Below are 14954 nucleotides of genomic sequence, written 5' to 3' on the forward strand. Positions count from 1 at the left end.
TTTAGTACAATACTGCTGACAGCACCACCCACTCACTCCATCACTCTACTGACCTCAGAGTCTCCAGTCTGTAGTCTGGACTCTGCTGAAGATCAGACAACTGCTTCATATCTGGATCCTTCAGGTTGTTTCCTCTCAGTTCCAGCTGTCTCAGATGGGAGGGGTTGGACTTCAGTGCTGCTGCCAGATAATCACAGCTGATCTTTGACAAACCACAGTACCTCAGTCTGTATAAAGAATGAAAGACGTAAGTTTATTAGACAAAGTGTGAGCTTGAAATCATTCAGTGTTTCATCATCTGTTCAGAGTTGAAGAAGGTTCAGAATGTAGAAGTTTAGAAAATGGAAACTCCAAACAGCTGAAGCCAACAGGAAGCAGCTTCAAACAGGAAACTGTGCAGAGTTTCAGACTATATGTCCTGATGCAGCCAGTTGGATTTTGGAGATTTGAATCTCTGTTCTGTGACTAAGTCCTTGAATCATTTCTTCCAGTTGGTCCAACAAGACAGACTAAGTATTGGACATGTGTTGTGGCTCCATTAGGGGAGCTTCTAAATGTGATGTGATGGCCCCGCTGGGTCTGTCAGGTCACAGGACTGAAGAGAGCTCAAACTGGGCACACAGTTGTTCCAGTCTTGATCAAAGACTCTATACTGGGACTGAGGGACTGCTTTGACCGCACCCACTGGGACTTTTTAAAGGCTCATGTTCTCACTTAGATCATCGATTTCTACTTACATTTCTTTCTGGGAAAAATGGGGATTACTTTGAAAACAGGGAGTATTTTCCCCAATAAGCAGCCCTGGATTAGTAAATCACCCCAACATGTTCTCAGGCAGAAGAAGCTGTCTTGTTATGAGGGAGAGAAGAAAACGATTGAGGCACAGAAACTTGTTGAAAAAGAGATAAAGCAGCTAAAATCAGGTGTAAAAGTAAAGCAGAGGATGAGCTGAATAAAGGACACTCAAGGCTGGCTTGGAAAGGAATGAAGTCCATGGTGGGGATGCAGAACAAGGAGCAAAGATGAATGTGATGCTGAATCAGCAGAAGGCTTGGACTCATTTGATTCCAGCTTTGATATCATTGATTTCAATGAAGAGCTTTGTGATTGTAGCAAAGGGCTGGTAGCTCAGAGAGTCCCACTGATGAGGTGTTTGTGTGGAAATCTCTTAGTGGGATCAAAGAAAGAAAAAGCCCTGGTCCTGATGCTGTGGGAGGGAAATGATTGAAGTGTGCTGTAAGGAACTGACTGGGAGATTTTCACACATTTTCCAGTCCTCCTTGGAACAACAGAAAGTTCCCAGCATATGGAAAAAAAAGGTTAAGTTTCCTATGGCACTCAGTAGGTATGGGTACCGGTATCCGATGCCATTATGGCACCAGTTCTGACATAAACGGTAGTGATGTTGGGATTCAAATATATATTCTTAGTGCTTATTTTCTGATTATACTGTTTTATGTATTTTAATAAGAGAGGGCCAGCTCTGAGTAGAGTCTGAGCCAAAAGTACTGACAGGAAACTGCATGCTTTTGCAGAGCACTGGAGGTGCAGACAGAAAGTGAAACTAAGTAGAGTGTTTTGATCAAAACTTAGAGTGTGTGACGTGCTGCGGAAATATATAAATAACGATGCTGGCTGCTGCTGCTTTCAGACCTGAGTGTGTGTGTTCGTGTGTTCAGGTCTCCGTTCCCGTGTAAAATAATGTAAAATAAAGATCATTTTTTAAGCTTTGACCACCCTGGGTCCAGTCTTTCTTTGCCGCCAAAAGAATTCAAAGAACGAAGTTTAATAGTAACCAGACCGAAAAGCAGCGCACATTTTGGTGCTTTTTTTCCGTAAGATGTCATACACTTTAGATTCTAACCAATCATTTTACCTTTCCAAGGATAGTAGGCAGGCCCAGGTACGTACATTCTGTTGGAGCAGAGCTACAGATTAAAAATGCCCAAGGCAAAGCGGTCAAAGTCTGGCTGTACTTAACAGCAAAAGATGCAAACTCAAAAGCCTGCAACAAGTGCTTTAAGGTGATACTGTTCAAAGGAGGTAACACCTCAAATCTGATGAAACACCTGGCGATGCATAGCGTTTTTTTAAAAGCCGAGAAATGTGCCGTATTTGATAGCTTGCTGCAAGACCGAGCACATCTACTGCGGGTGTGGTGCCTGTTATCGGACCAGGAGTTAGCAACATCCCCCAAGAACCTGAAGAGGAGAGTCCTGGCCCCTAGCCCTGCCAGTGTAGCAGAAATGATGACGGATGATGATGGCAGCAGCAGCCGTTCTTCTCTGGGTGAGTAGCTTAATGTTATTTGTGTGTAATTTACATTGAGTAGGCTAACCACGTTATTACATTAATGCATGTAAGGTGAACTAGCAAACACCGTCGTAGTTACATGCAGCTTTCTTCTTGTTTGATGGCAGATACTCCCTTCACCCTGGCCAAAAAGTCTAAAAGAAAAAGTGGAAAACAGCTAAACGTGAGAGGTTTTTGGACAAAGTTTCTTGTCCATTCAGCACGTTTAAGCACCGGCACTGTTTCAAAAGTACGGGGTTGGCAGTTATCAGATAAAACCTAAACGATACCCATCCCTAGCACTCAGTGATGATGGTGCTGTGGCCCCACCACCTCCACCTCTTTGTAAAGGAACTAACTGTCATCTGAAGCTTCAAATGGAACTAAGACTTCCTCCACTAGGTGGCAGTGTCTGATGAGAAAGGGTTAGTGGAGCTGGCCTGGAGTCAGAAACAGGAAGATGCAGGATTTGTGCTTAGATGGGGAAAAGTGGTTAGCACTAGTGCCTTTAAGCAAGAAGGTTTTAGCTTGAAGCTTGTTGGCCTTTCTGTGGAGGTTGGATGTTCTCCCACAGTCCAGTGAAATGCTGCTTAGGTTCATTGGTGCTTCTAAATTGGCTGTAGGTGTGGATGTGAGAGGTTGCTTCTCTGTCTCTCTCTGTTGGCCCTGTGATGGACTGCTCACCTGTGCAGGTGGACCACGCTTCTTGCCCTATGACAGCTAGGGCACAGGCTCCAGCCCTGTGAGCCTAAGGTGAATAAACAGTTAGCAAAAATGATTCATAGATGGCCTGAAATTCCCCAGTTAGCAGTTTGGTAGATAGCTATGACATGCTAATCCCATCCAGCAGCTGTATTCTACCTGTAAGCTGATCCCTGCTGAGCCAAAGCACTTTTTCATATACAAATTACAACCTTTAATAGAAACCTATTGGTCAGCATCTTATTAGCCTGCTGTTAGCTTCATTCCACAGAAAACTGAGAGAAACTAACAGAGTTGATAAAGAATAAAGGGAAATGTGCTGACTTAAAGCCTTTGAAATGCTTCAGATGATCTCTGTCCACTTCTGTCCACTCATTCATTCATGTAAGCTTTCTAATGCAGCTTTGATGTTCACAGTCTGCTTTATGAAACTCATTCTAACCCTGAATGTCAGAGTGTTCCCCCTTCTCTTTCCCATCATTCATGCTGGCAGTGGAGGAGATTTGGATGTTGGACTGTGTTTTGGATGATGTGTGTATGTTTGTGTTGGACTGCTGACTGTAAAGCAAACGCACATTTTACTTTGGATATCAGTGTCAGACAGACTTTAAGGTGGAATGAAGAGTTTGAGAGTTTTACAGTGAATTATCCAGTGGAGGATTTTTCTTCTTCTTTGAAGGTTTGAAATGTGACCATTGTTCTGCTACAGTCAATTGACTAAACCAGAGAAGAAGAAAACAGACTTTACCATGATGATCCTCAGTGTGGATCAGTATAATATCAGCCTGATGTCTGCAGTTTAGTGTCAGCACAACTTTCACATCATATTCATCTCAACACAACTAAAACATGCTGACTGACCTCAGAGTTTCAAGTCCACATCCTGGACTCTCCAGGAAACCACACAGATGCTTCACTCCTGGATCCTGCAGCTTGTTGTTTCCTCTCAGGTCCAGCACTCTCAGATGGGAGGGGTTGGACTTCAGTGCTCCTGCCAGATAATCACAGCTGATCTCTGACAAACCACAGCCCCACAATCTGTATAAAGAATGAACGATGTAAGTTTATTAGACAAAGTGTGAGCTTGAAATCTTTCAGCGTTTCATCATCTGTTCAGAGCTGAAGAAGGTTCAGAATGTAGAAGTTTAGAAAATGGAAACTCCAAACAGCTGAAGCCAACAGGAAGCAGCTTCAAACAAACACAACAAGAGAAAAAACTCTGAATGTTTCACATTAAAGTTGTACATTTATCATAAAAACAGGACAAAGACTTGAAAAAGTCGTGTTTTTCCTTCCAGGAACCACAAGGCTTCACTTTTAAATTTGAAGTGTGAAAGAAATGGACATATTTGAAGTCCAACACCTTTTTCCAGTCACATTATTAAAGCAGACGAACTACAAGCTCATTTTCATTCCAACAAGTCATCTTCTGACCTGGACTAACAACACTGGTCTCTATGTGCAGCTGGCTGTGAGACCAGTGCTCAGGGACCGTCTACAAAGTACAACACTGAAAGAACATCACACACTAATTTGCTTAAAGCACTTTCACACAAACATCTACTGTCATTATTGTCACCAAAGTCTGTGGATCCTTTATTGCAAATTCAAATGGGATCAAATGGTCAGACAAAAGAGGGTTATGAGGAAATATGATGAAATGTTGTGTATTAGCAGCAAATTATTGAATCATTTTCCTCAGAAACCAAACAAAATGATTGACAAACATGTTTTTACAAACTCAGTGTTGGACTTGGATCAGCAGGATAAGCTGATGTTTAAAGGCATTTGAGTCTCGCTGTATGAGAGTCCAGTTATTACTCAATATTTATGGATGATGTTCTTTCAGTGTTGCACTTTGTAGACGCTCCCTGAACCTCACAGCCAGCTGCACATGGACCAGCTGACATTACCCAGCATTAGAGGCAGCTGTAAAAAAATGGATTTTTCTATTTAAATGGTTTTAATTTGAATAAAGCGATGTTGATTCATTCAATCCTGAATCGATTTTTAATATAAATGTATTTTGCCAGAATCTCAGGTTAAAGCTCCCAAAAGTATTTCAACAACAACCAAACAGATATAACAGTAAATGAGAGCAGCTAAACACACAAAGATGGAAACACAGAGCGTGGATCATTCACTCGACGGCACGTACACGGACACGCCGTCGGGGCTGAAAGTGGACAGCTCACAGATCCTGAAGCTGCAGGTTTCATATGTCTCCAACCAAAACTGACTGAACCAGCAGCAAAAGAAGATCCAAACTACGCTTTACGTTTGATGAACAGCGTCATGAATTCTCTCTGACTTTGACGTTTACTTCCTGCACAGCTCTCTCTCTCTCAGTGTACTTCAAGAAAAGTTTACCTTCAAAAATCTGTTTTCTGCATTATTCACTGCTTATTACGCACAAATCTGCTGTTGTGTTCACTGCTGTCGGCCTCCGAAAGTAAAGCCTCATTTCTGCTGTTCAATACTGAAGAAATTTAAACCTTTTAAAATGATGACAGATTACAAACTCTCAGCTGTGTCTGTAATCAAACCTCTGTAACTTTGCTTCACTTCAGCAGCATCAGGTCATGTTCACATGTTGATTCATGGTTTGCTTCAGTTTTTGATCGACTGCAGAATATTTTGAAGGTTATCTGCTATAAAAAGCCAGAACAGAAAAATCTGCTTCATGTTTTTCTCTTTGATCCTCAGTGACTTTGACACAAAGGCCTCTGCTGTGATGATCACACCTCTAATCAAGTCTCACAGTGTCAGCTTTGTTTTTATACATGTGGATATGTGCTGATAAATGATCAGAATTATATTTCCCACTGTCTGCTGTGTGCCGTGACCTTTGACCTGCTAAAGACAGTCAGCTGTGGATTATTCATTGTTGTGTCTGATACTTAGAACTGTGAGGAAGAACACTACACAGTTAATCAGGGTCCCCTCTCTCTGAATCAGGAAAGGTGGGCAGGCCGCGTGTGGGCCGCGGGCCATACGTTGAGTCTCACTGTTTGAAATGTGAACATTGTTCTGCTGCAGTCAATGGACTAAACCAGAGAAGAAGAAAACAGACTTTACCATGAAGATCCTCAGTGTGGATCAGTATAATATCAGCCTGATGTCTGCAGTTTAGTGTCAGCACAACTTTCACATCATATTCATCTCAGCACAACTATAGCATGCTGACTGACCTCAGAGTTTCAAGTCCACATCCTGGAGTCTCCAGAAAACCACACAGATGCTTCACTCCTGAATGCTGCAGCTTGTTCTTGGTCGAAGACCAGTAGTCAGTACTCAGGTCCAGCACTCTCATATGGGAGGGGTTGGACTTCAGCGCTGCTGCCAGATAATTACAGCTGATCTCTGACAAACCACAGTTCCACAATCTGTATAAAGAATGAAAGATGTAAGTTTATTAGACAAAGTGTGAGCTTGAAATCATTCAGTGTTTCATCATCTGTTCAGAGCTGAAGAAGGTTCAGAATGTAGAAGTTTAGAAAATGGAAACTCCAAACAGCTGAAGCCAACAGGAAGCAGCTTCAAACAAACACAACAAGAGAAAAAACTCTGAATGTTTCACAATAAAGTCGTACATTTATCATAAAAACAGGACAAAGACTTGAAAAAGTTGTGTTTTTCCTTACAGGAACCACAAGGCTTCACTTTTAAAGGTGAAGTGTGAAAGAAATGGACATATTTGAAGTCCAACACCTTTTTCCAGTCACATTATTAAAGCAGACAAACTACAAGCTCATTTTCATTCCATCATATCATCTTCTGACCTGGACTAACAACACTGGTCTCTATGTGCAGCTGGCTGTGAGACCAGTGCTCAGGGACCGTCTACAAAGTGCAACACTGAAAGAACATCACACACTAATTTGCTTCCAGCACTGTCACACAAACATCTACTGTCATTATTGTCACCAAACTCTGTGGATCCTTTATTGCAAATTCAAATGGGATCAAATGGTCAGACAAAAGAGGGTTATGAGGAAATATCATGAAATGTTGTGTATTAGCAGCAAGTTATTGAATCATTTTCCTCAGAAACCAAACAAAATGATTGACAAACATGTTTTTACAAACTCAGTGTTGGACTTGGATCAGCAGGATAAGCTGATGTTTAAAGGCATTTGAGTCTCGCTGTATGAGAGTCCAGTTATTACTCAATATTTATGGATGATGTTCTTTCAGTGTTGCACTTTGTAGAAGCTCTCTGAGCCTCACAGCTAGCTGCACATGGACCAGCTGACATTACCCAGCATTAGAGGCGGGTGTAAAAAAATGGATTTTCCTATTTAAATGGTTTTAATTTGAATAAAGCGATGTTGATTCATTCAATCCTAAATCGCTTTTTAATATAAATGTATTTTGCCAGAATCTCAGGTTAAAGCTCCCAAAAGTATTTCAACAACAACCAAACAGATAAAACAGTAAATGAGAGCAGCTAAACACACAAAGATGGAAACACAGAGCGTGGATCGTTCACTCGACGGCACGTACACGGACACGCCGTCGGGGCTGAAAGTGGACAGCTCACAGATCCTGAAGCTGCAGGTTTCATCTGTCTCCAACCAAAACTGACTGAACCAGCAGCAAAAGAAGATCCAAACTACGCTTTACGTTTGACGAACATCGTCATGAATTCTCTCTGACTTTGACGTTTACTTCCTGCACAGCTCTCTCTCAGTGTACTTCAAGAAAAGTTTACCTTCAAAAATCTGTTTTCTGCATTATTCACTTCTTATTACGCACCAGTCTGCTGTTGTGTTCACTGCTGTCGGCCTCCGAAAACAAAACCTCTTTTCTGCTGTTCAATAATGAAGAAATTTAAACCTTTTAAAATGATGACATTTGCTTCAGTTTTTGATCGACTGCAGAATATTTTGAAGTTTATCTGCTATAAAAAGCCAGAACAGGAAAATCTGCTTCATGTGTTTCTGTTTGATCCTCAGTGACTTTGACACAAAGGCCTCTGCTGTGATGATCACACCTCTGATCAAGTCTCACAGTGTCAGCTTTGTTGTTATACATATGGATATGTGCTGATAAATGATCCGAATTATAATATTTCCCACTGTCTGCTGTGTGGCGTGACCTTTGACCTGCTAAAGACAGTCAGCTGTGGATTATTCATTGTTGTGTCTGATACTTAGAACTGTGAGGAAGAACATTACACAGTTAATCAGGGTCCCCTCTCTCTGAATCAGGAAAGGTGGCCGCGTGTGGGCCGCGGGCCATACGTTGAGTCTCACTGTTTGAGACTGTTGTGAACATTGTTCTGCTGCAGTCAATGGACTAAACCAGAGAAGAAGAAAACAGACTTTACCATGAAGATCCTCAGTGTGGATCAGTATAATATCAGCCTGATGTCTGCAGTTTAGTGTCAGTAAAACTTTCACATCATATTCATCTCAGCACAACTAAAGCATGCTGACTGACCTCAGAGTTTCAAGTCCACATCCTGGACTCTCCAGGAAACCACACAGATGCTTCACTCCTGAATCCTGCAGGTTGTTTCTGCTCAGCTCGAGCAGTCTAAGATGGGAGGGGTTGGACTTCAGCGCTGCTGCCAGATAATCACAGCTGATCTCTGACAAACCACAGAGCCTCAATCTGTATAAAGAATGAAAGATGTAAGTTTATTAGACAAAGTGTGAGCTTGAAATCATTCAGTGTTTCATCATCTGTTCAGAGCTGAAGAAGGTTCAGAATGTAGATGTTTAGAAAATGGATACTCCAAACAGCTGAAGCCAACAGGGAGCAGCTTCAAACAAACACAACAAGAGAACTCTGAATGTTTCACATTAAAGTCGTACATTTATCTTAAAAACAGGAAACAGACTTGAAAAAGTCATGTTTTTCCTTCCAGGAACCACAAGTGTTTATAATGGTTAAAGAAATCTGAGCTGGCAGCAATCACTTCAGAGTGTCGGGTCAGAACACTTGCAAATGTTCAGATTTGAGAGGAACAAACAGGCAGATTCCAGGAATAAAGTTGTCATTCTTTGTATTTCCAATTGAGAATTTTCCCGCAGCTGGGCGAGAAACTGTGTGTGGGTGTGTGTGTGTGGTTTGGTCTTATGAACTCACACACTGTCCGTTGTTCTGCTGCCGTTTGTCTCTGAACTAAAGCTACTGACATGCACACCCATGGTGCATTCAGGGGGCATAGGAAATCCCATACACAAACCTAACCGTTTTGTACAACCGCCCCCAAATTTGGTGTACAAATTTGACCTTGATGCAATGTCCTCTGCACCTAAGCAGAATCCTGGGGTAGAACAGGCAACCTGATGATCCGCGCCACCGGGCGAGTGTAGGTTCGGCCCTTCACTTGAACGACTGCAGCTCTGACACAATCATTGGCCCCCGGTAAGATAGTTTTCACGGTTCCTACTTGCCAGAGCGCTCGTGGGTTTTGATGATCAACAATGAGAACCACAGATCCAACTGCAATGTTGTCTGTTTCCTTGTGCCATTTCTGCCGTGGTTGCAAGGTGGGCATAAAATGCCGTATGAAGTGCTTCCAGAATTGGTCAGCCAGGACTTGAGTGTGTCTCCACCTCTTACGACTGAGCAGCTTGGATTTTGGATAGAACACTTGGGGTAGAGAGCAATCTGGCTGCCCCATCAACAAAGAGTAGGGCGTGATGGGATCTGGCTCTGCGATGTCTGAAGAAACATAACCCAAAGGCCTGGAGTTGAGTATACGCTCCACCTCAAGCAGGACAGTCCTCAGCACTTCCTCTGACACTATCTGCGCTCCCAACGTGGTGCGCAGAGCGGTTTTCACAGATCGCACCTCTCTCTCCCAAGACTCTCCAAAGTGTGGAGCACTAGGGGGATTGAAACAGAATCGGATCTGTTCTGCCACCAGTTGCTGTCTAAGATCTGGCGTTAGGGCGGTGAATGCTTCTTGTAGTTCCTTACATGCACCTCGAAAGTTGGTACCCTGGTCTGAAAGGAATTCCAACGGCTTCCCTCTACGTGCTATGAACCGTCTGAGTGACATCAAGAAGGAGTCAACATCCATGTTTACCAGCAGATCCAGGTGAACTGCTCGAGTAGTAGTGTCATTAGCCGCCCGTGCATCAATCGAGCAGTGGCTTTCAGGAGTTCCTCATATGTGCTGAACTGTTTAATGTAAGGTATCACTGGAGTAGCAGATCCAGTAAGCAGACCAAAGAACACTGGCTTCTTCAGCTCCTACACTTCCTCCTTAGCTTCTCCCGCCGGTGCTTGTGGCCAAAGGCTGGGTGACAGCTGAAGAAATGGTGGCCCCCAGCTCCAGCGATTCTCACCAGCAAGCTGAGCCACAGTTTTCCCTCTTGTGATATTGTCTGCTGGATTTGTTCCTGAGTCAATGTACCGCCAAGATGCTGCAGCAGAGAGTTCTTGTATCTCTGCAACTCTGGTTCCCACAAAGACTTTATATCTGCATGAATCTGAATGGAGCCAGTTAAGCACTGTAGTCGAGTCTGTCCAGAACACCACATCTTGGATGTCAAGGGTCAGTTCTTTCTTCAGAACAGAAGCCAGCTGTGCTCCTGTAAGGGCTCCACACAACTCTAGCCTTGGAATTGAGAGTTGCTTCTTGGGTGCAACTCTCGACCTCGCAGCCAAGAAAGCCACCTGGACCTTTCCTTCCCCTTGGTCAGTGCGTAGATATGCCACAGACCCATAGGAATGCTCAGAGGCATCACAGAACACATGAAGGATTCGATGGCTGTTACTACAATCTGAGCGTGAGTCAGTGTAGCATCTCGGCAGCGTTATCTGTGAGAGCTGGCCGAGTTCACTTTCCCACAAACGCCAGGCATGGAGCAGATTCTCAGGTAAGTGAGGATCATCCCATCCTCTTTTCTTGTCCCAGAGCTGTTGCACGATGACCTTTGCCCTGGTTGTATATGGAATAAGAAACCCGAGAGGATCATACTGCTGGGCGAGCAGCCGATAAATGTTGCGCATTGTTGGCTTGAACTGACGCTCTGCTGATGCTTGTACCGGAGTGCATTAGTCTTACAGTGCCATACGAGTCCTAGAGTTCACTCTTGAGGATCGGCTGACTCCTGGGAGAGCCAGAGAACACTACCCTCTGACTGGGACTCAACTGGTAGGTGGTTGATGACCGTGTGGACATTGCTAGCCCATTGTCGTAGTTCAAATCCACCCTCCAAGAGGAGAGACTGCAGGCGATCCACCAACTTCTTGGCTTGGCCTTCTGATGGGAGGCTCTGCACAGTTGTCAACATAGAAATTACGTTCTATGGACAGACAAGCATCCTCTCCTGGCTCAGTGTGTTTCTGGACATGGTCTTGAAGTGCAAAGGTAGCGCAGCATGGACTGCATGTAGTCCCAAAGGGAAGCACCTGCCATTGGTAGATGGTGGGCTTTTCGTCTACCTTCATGTCTCGCCACAGGAAACAGAGAAAGGGTTTGACCTCATCTAGCAGACAGACCTGATGGAACATCCCCTTTATGTCACTGCTGAAGGCGACTGGGTGTTCCCTGAACCTGAGAAGGAATCCCAACAGGCTAGCTCCGAGTGTAGGCCCTGGAAGAAGGCAGTTGTTCAGGCTCTGACCCTTGTAGGTGAAGGAACAGTTGAGCATTATCCTGTCCTTCCCGTTGTGGTGCACCATGCGATGGGGGATAAACCACGAACAGTTACTCATTGCAGCCTCTTCCGGTGCAACAGCTGTGACGAAGCCAGCCTGCAGCAGTTTTTGGATTTCCCGAGAGTAGGCAGCTGCCTTCTGTGGTTCTCTGGCAAGTCGTTTCTCTGTACCACGAAGCTGGGCCAAAACTGCCTCTGGTGTAGCACGAAGAGGGGGAATATTCTTCTTCCACAGTAGTGGGGTGGCGTAGCGGTTTACTCCATCAATTGTTACACGAATTGTCCTTTCTTCGAGTCTCTGAATGGCCTCGGCGTCTTGTCGGGACCTGGTAATGAGCCGCTCACTCTAGTATGGCAAGGTATCCATTTTCCAGAGTCTCTCAACATGGCTGAAGAGCTCAGCTTCTGGTGAGGCCCCAGAGGTGAAGAGACACTGCTGTGGGGTTAGCCGCTGATGTAGTAATCTCAATGGACCCTGTAAAATCCATCCAAGTCGGGTGTGCACAGCTGCAGGTCCACCTGGAGGGCCTAGACGTACTGACTCCACAGGAGTGAGAAGATGTGGATTATCCGACCCAATAAGCAGAAGGGGTTGTACTTCCTTTATGTCTGGCAGTGGCAGGTGCTTAAGGTGACGGTACCCCTCCTGTAATGCTCTTATTGGGTAACTATGGCATGCTATGCCAAGTTCCTTTGTTGTGAAGCCTTGGTGGATCTGGGAGGACTTGTTAGGCTGTGAGGCAAGAGAAATGGAGAATGACACAGCGGCACCATGGATGGTACCGGTATCTTGACAGACAGTGCGGAGTGCTAGGTCCTCAGCTTCCCCATGCAGCCCCAAGCGATCAGCTGCTTCATACAGAAGTATGGTACGCTCTGAACCATCATCCAGTATAGCATAGGTTTCAACCATCTTGGTACTGCTCCTAATGATGACACGACTTAGTTTCAGTAGCACCTGACTGCTATTGGTTTGCCGGTCTACGTACAGTGTCTCAGAGGTGGGACTTTCTAAGCATGTGCTTTCCTCTGGTGCACTGTTTGAATCAGAGGCTGTAGCATCTGGGCTGGTATTGACATCATGAAGAACTAGGGCTGGGCGATATGACCCAAAATTCATATCTCGATATATTTTACCTGGACGGCGATATAAGACATATATCTCGATATTTTTTTTTTTAAGCCATAAAGTAAGAACAAAAAGAGAGTTCTTAGTCAAAGCTGTGTCCCAGATTTCACACAGGCACTTTTATTAACATAGAGCATAGATGTACATAACATTTACTCAAAAATAAATTATGAGCATTTATTAAATAATAATGCTCCATAAATAAAAGAAAACAATGTTGTTTTGTGCATAACAAAAAGCTCACAATTGTGCAGTCAAAATGTAAACTAAAAGATGCAGAGCATAGTAACAAAGACAGATTTCACAGCTGCTCTGTTCCCAACTTCTACTGTGTGACTGACAGCATTGAGTTTGAAATCCTCTTCATAACCACGTCTCTTAACAGGTGCCATTTATGGTCCTTATACACAATACGGTAATATTACGTTGAAGCACAGTACGTATCACTCCGCGAGGCTCCTCGGTCGCCGTAATGCTCTGACAATCCATCAACCGGTGCAGCACCGTAGCTTACCAAAGTCGTACTAAAACATTTTTTGACAGATTGCTGAGCGCTGTGTACCACATAAAATCGCTTCGCGGCCATCAAGCACAACCAGAATTCATACATAAGGCGCGCTGTCAACTTTTGAGAAAATGAAAGGATTTTAGGCTGTGCAGCGCCTCTGGGCTGCATGGCGTTAGCGTGGTTAGCTCGTTAGCGTGGTTAGCTAGCTAACACGTTGACGGCGTCCAGCCCCACGCACGGGGCGATGCGCAGTAACTCGTTAACGGAGATTTGCCGTGTCCATCTTGTCGCTTCCTGCCGGTGAAGCGATGGGGGAGGAGGGGGAGTTGTGTGCAGTGAAGGAGAGGTGAGGCCGAGTAAAATGGCGCTGGTGAGGTCGGCTGCCGTGCTGGATGCTCTGCCCCAACTTTTCCACTTTCTGCAGTTTTTCATCACTTTTTGCTATATCTGCCATAATCTTGCATGGGCATCATGCAAAACACACAAATTCGCTACAGTAGAGACACTTTGGTTTTTATTGGTCTACAATACACGAACATTTCACCATGTTTAACTCCGGACCCAACCTGGCCAAAGGAGATCCTGAGAGAGAACAAAGGACGCGACCCTAAGCGACGGCCTCGAGGTAAACGAGCCGGCATCAGGAACAGGCTACGGGCTCGCGCACACCGCGCACCCATGCCCAGTATCCTGCTAGCCAATGTTCAATCCATCGAGAACAAGCTTGATGACCTCAGAGCCAGAATCAAGTTCCAGAGAGACATTCGGGACTGCAACCTCCTCTGCTTCACCGAGACTTGGCTGAACCCAGCGATACCAGACCACGCCGTGCAGCCGACGGGGTTCTTTTCGGTTTACCGTATGGACAGGACAATGGAGTCGGGGAAGAAAAGAGGTGGTGGAGTGTGTTTGATGGTGAACAACAGATGGTGCGACAGCACAAACATCTACCCACTCACACGCTCTTGCTCGCCCAATCTGGAACTTTTGATCGTTAAATGTCGCCCTTTCTATCTCCCTCGGGAATTCACTGCGGTCATTGCCTGCACTGTTTACATTCCGCCACACGCGGACTCGGACACTGCCTTATGTGAGCTACATGAGGCTCTCACACATCAACAAACACTTCACCAAGATGCCGCACTCATTGTTATGGGAGACTTTAACAGAGTGAATCTCAAACGGACATTTCACAACCTTCACCAGCACATCAACTGCCCCACCCGGGGCACTAGGACATTAGACCACTGCTACACCCCGTTCAAGAACTGTTACAAGGCTCAACCCCTGCCGGCATTTGGGAAATCGGACCATGCCGCCATCCTCCTCATGCCTGCTTACAAACAAAGGCTAAAGCAGCAACCACCAATCAGGAGGGAGGTCGCTCGCTGGACGGACCAATCAGTGGCCGCGCTGCAGGACACACTGGATGACGCAGACTGGGACATGTTTCGGCGCAGCTCTGACGACATCAACATGTTTACGGAAGCGGTTGTGGGATTTATTGGGAAACTAGCGGACGACACAGCAGAAAGATCTATCATCCGAACGTTTCCCAACCAGAAGCCGTGGGTGGATAAAAACATCCGCGACGCTCTGAGATCACGCACCGCTGCCTACAATGAAGGGCTCGTCTCCGGTAATATGGACCTATACAAGGCTGCGTCCTACAACGTGCGCAGCGCGGTCAGAAAGGCAA

General features: G+C 45.0%; 2 protein-coding genes across 2 annotated transcripts in view; both read right to left on the reverse strand.

Annotated features, from left to right (window-relative positions):
* Positions 1-14954, reverse strand: part of LOC148105865 (protein NLRC3-like) — a 232103-nt gene that overhangs the window by 51520 nt on the left and 165629 nt on the right. The window lies entirely within an intron of this gene.
* The window catches only part of LOC148105867 (NACHT, LRR and PYD domains-containing protein 12-like), a 79740-nt gene continuing 64826 nt past the window's right edge, over positions 41-14954 (reverse strand). Inside the window, exons 9-12 of the mRNA XM_087830828.1 lie at positions 8440-8613; positions 6186-6380; positions 3856-4032; positions 41-227 (exon numbers count right to left, since the gene is read on the reverse strand). Of these exons, the coding sequence (XP_087686954.1) occupies positions 41-227; positions 3856-4032; positions 6186-6380; positions 8440-8613 (733 nt within the window). The remainder of the gene's footprint in view (positions 228-3855; positions 4033-6185; positions 6381-8439; positions 8614-14954) is intronic.

Source organism: Neolamprologus brichardi, chromosome 3 (genome assembly GCF_056152115.1).
Source record: "Neolamprologus brichardi isolate AB-2024 chromosome 3, ASM5615211v1, whole genome shotgun sequence".
NCBI classification, from domain to species: Eukaryota; Metazoa; Chordata; class Actinopteri; order Cichliformes; family Cichlidae; genus Neolamprologus; species Neolamprologus brichardi.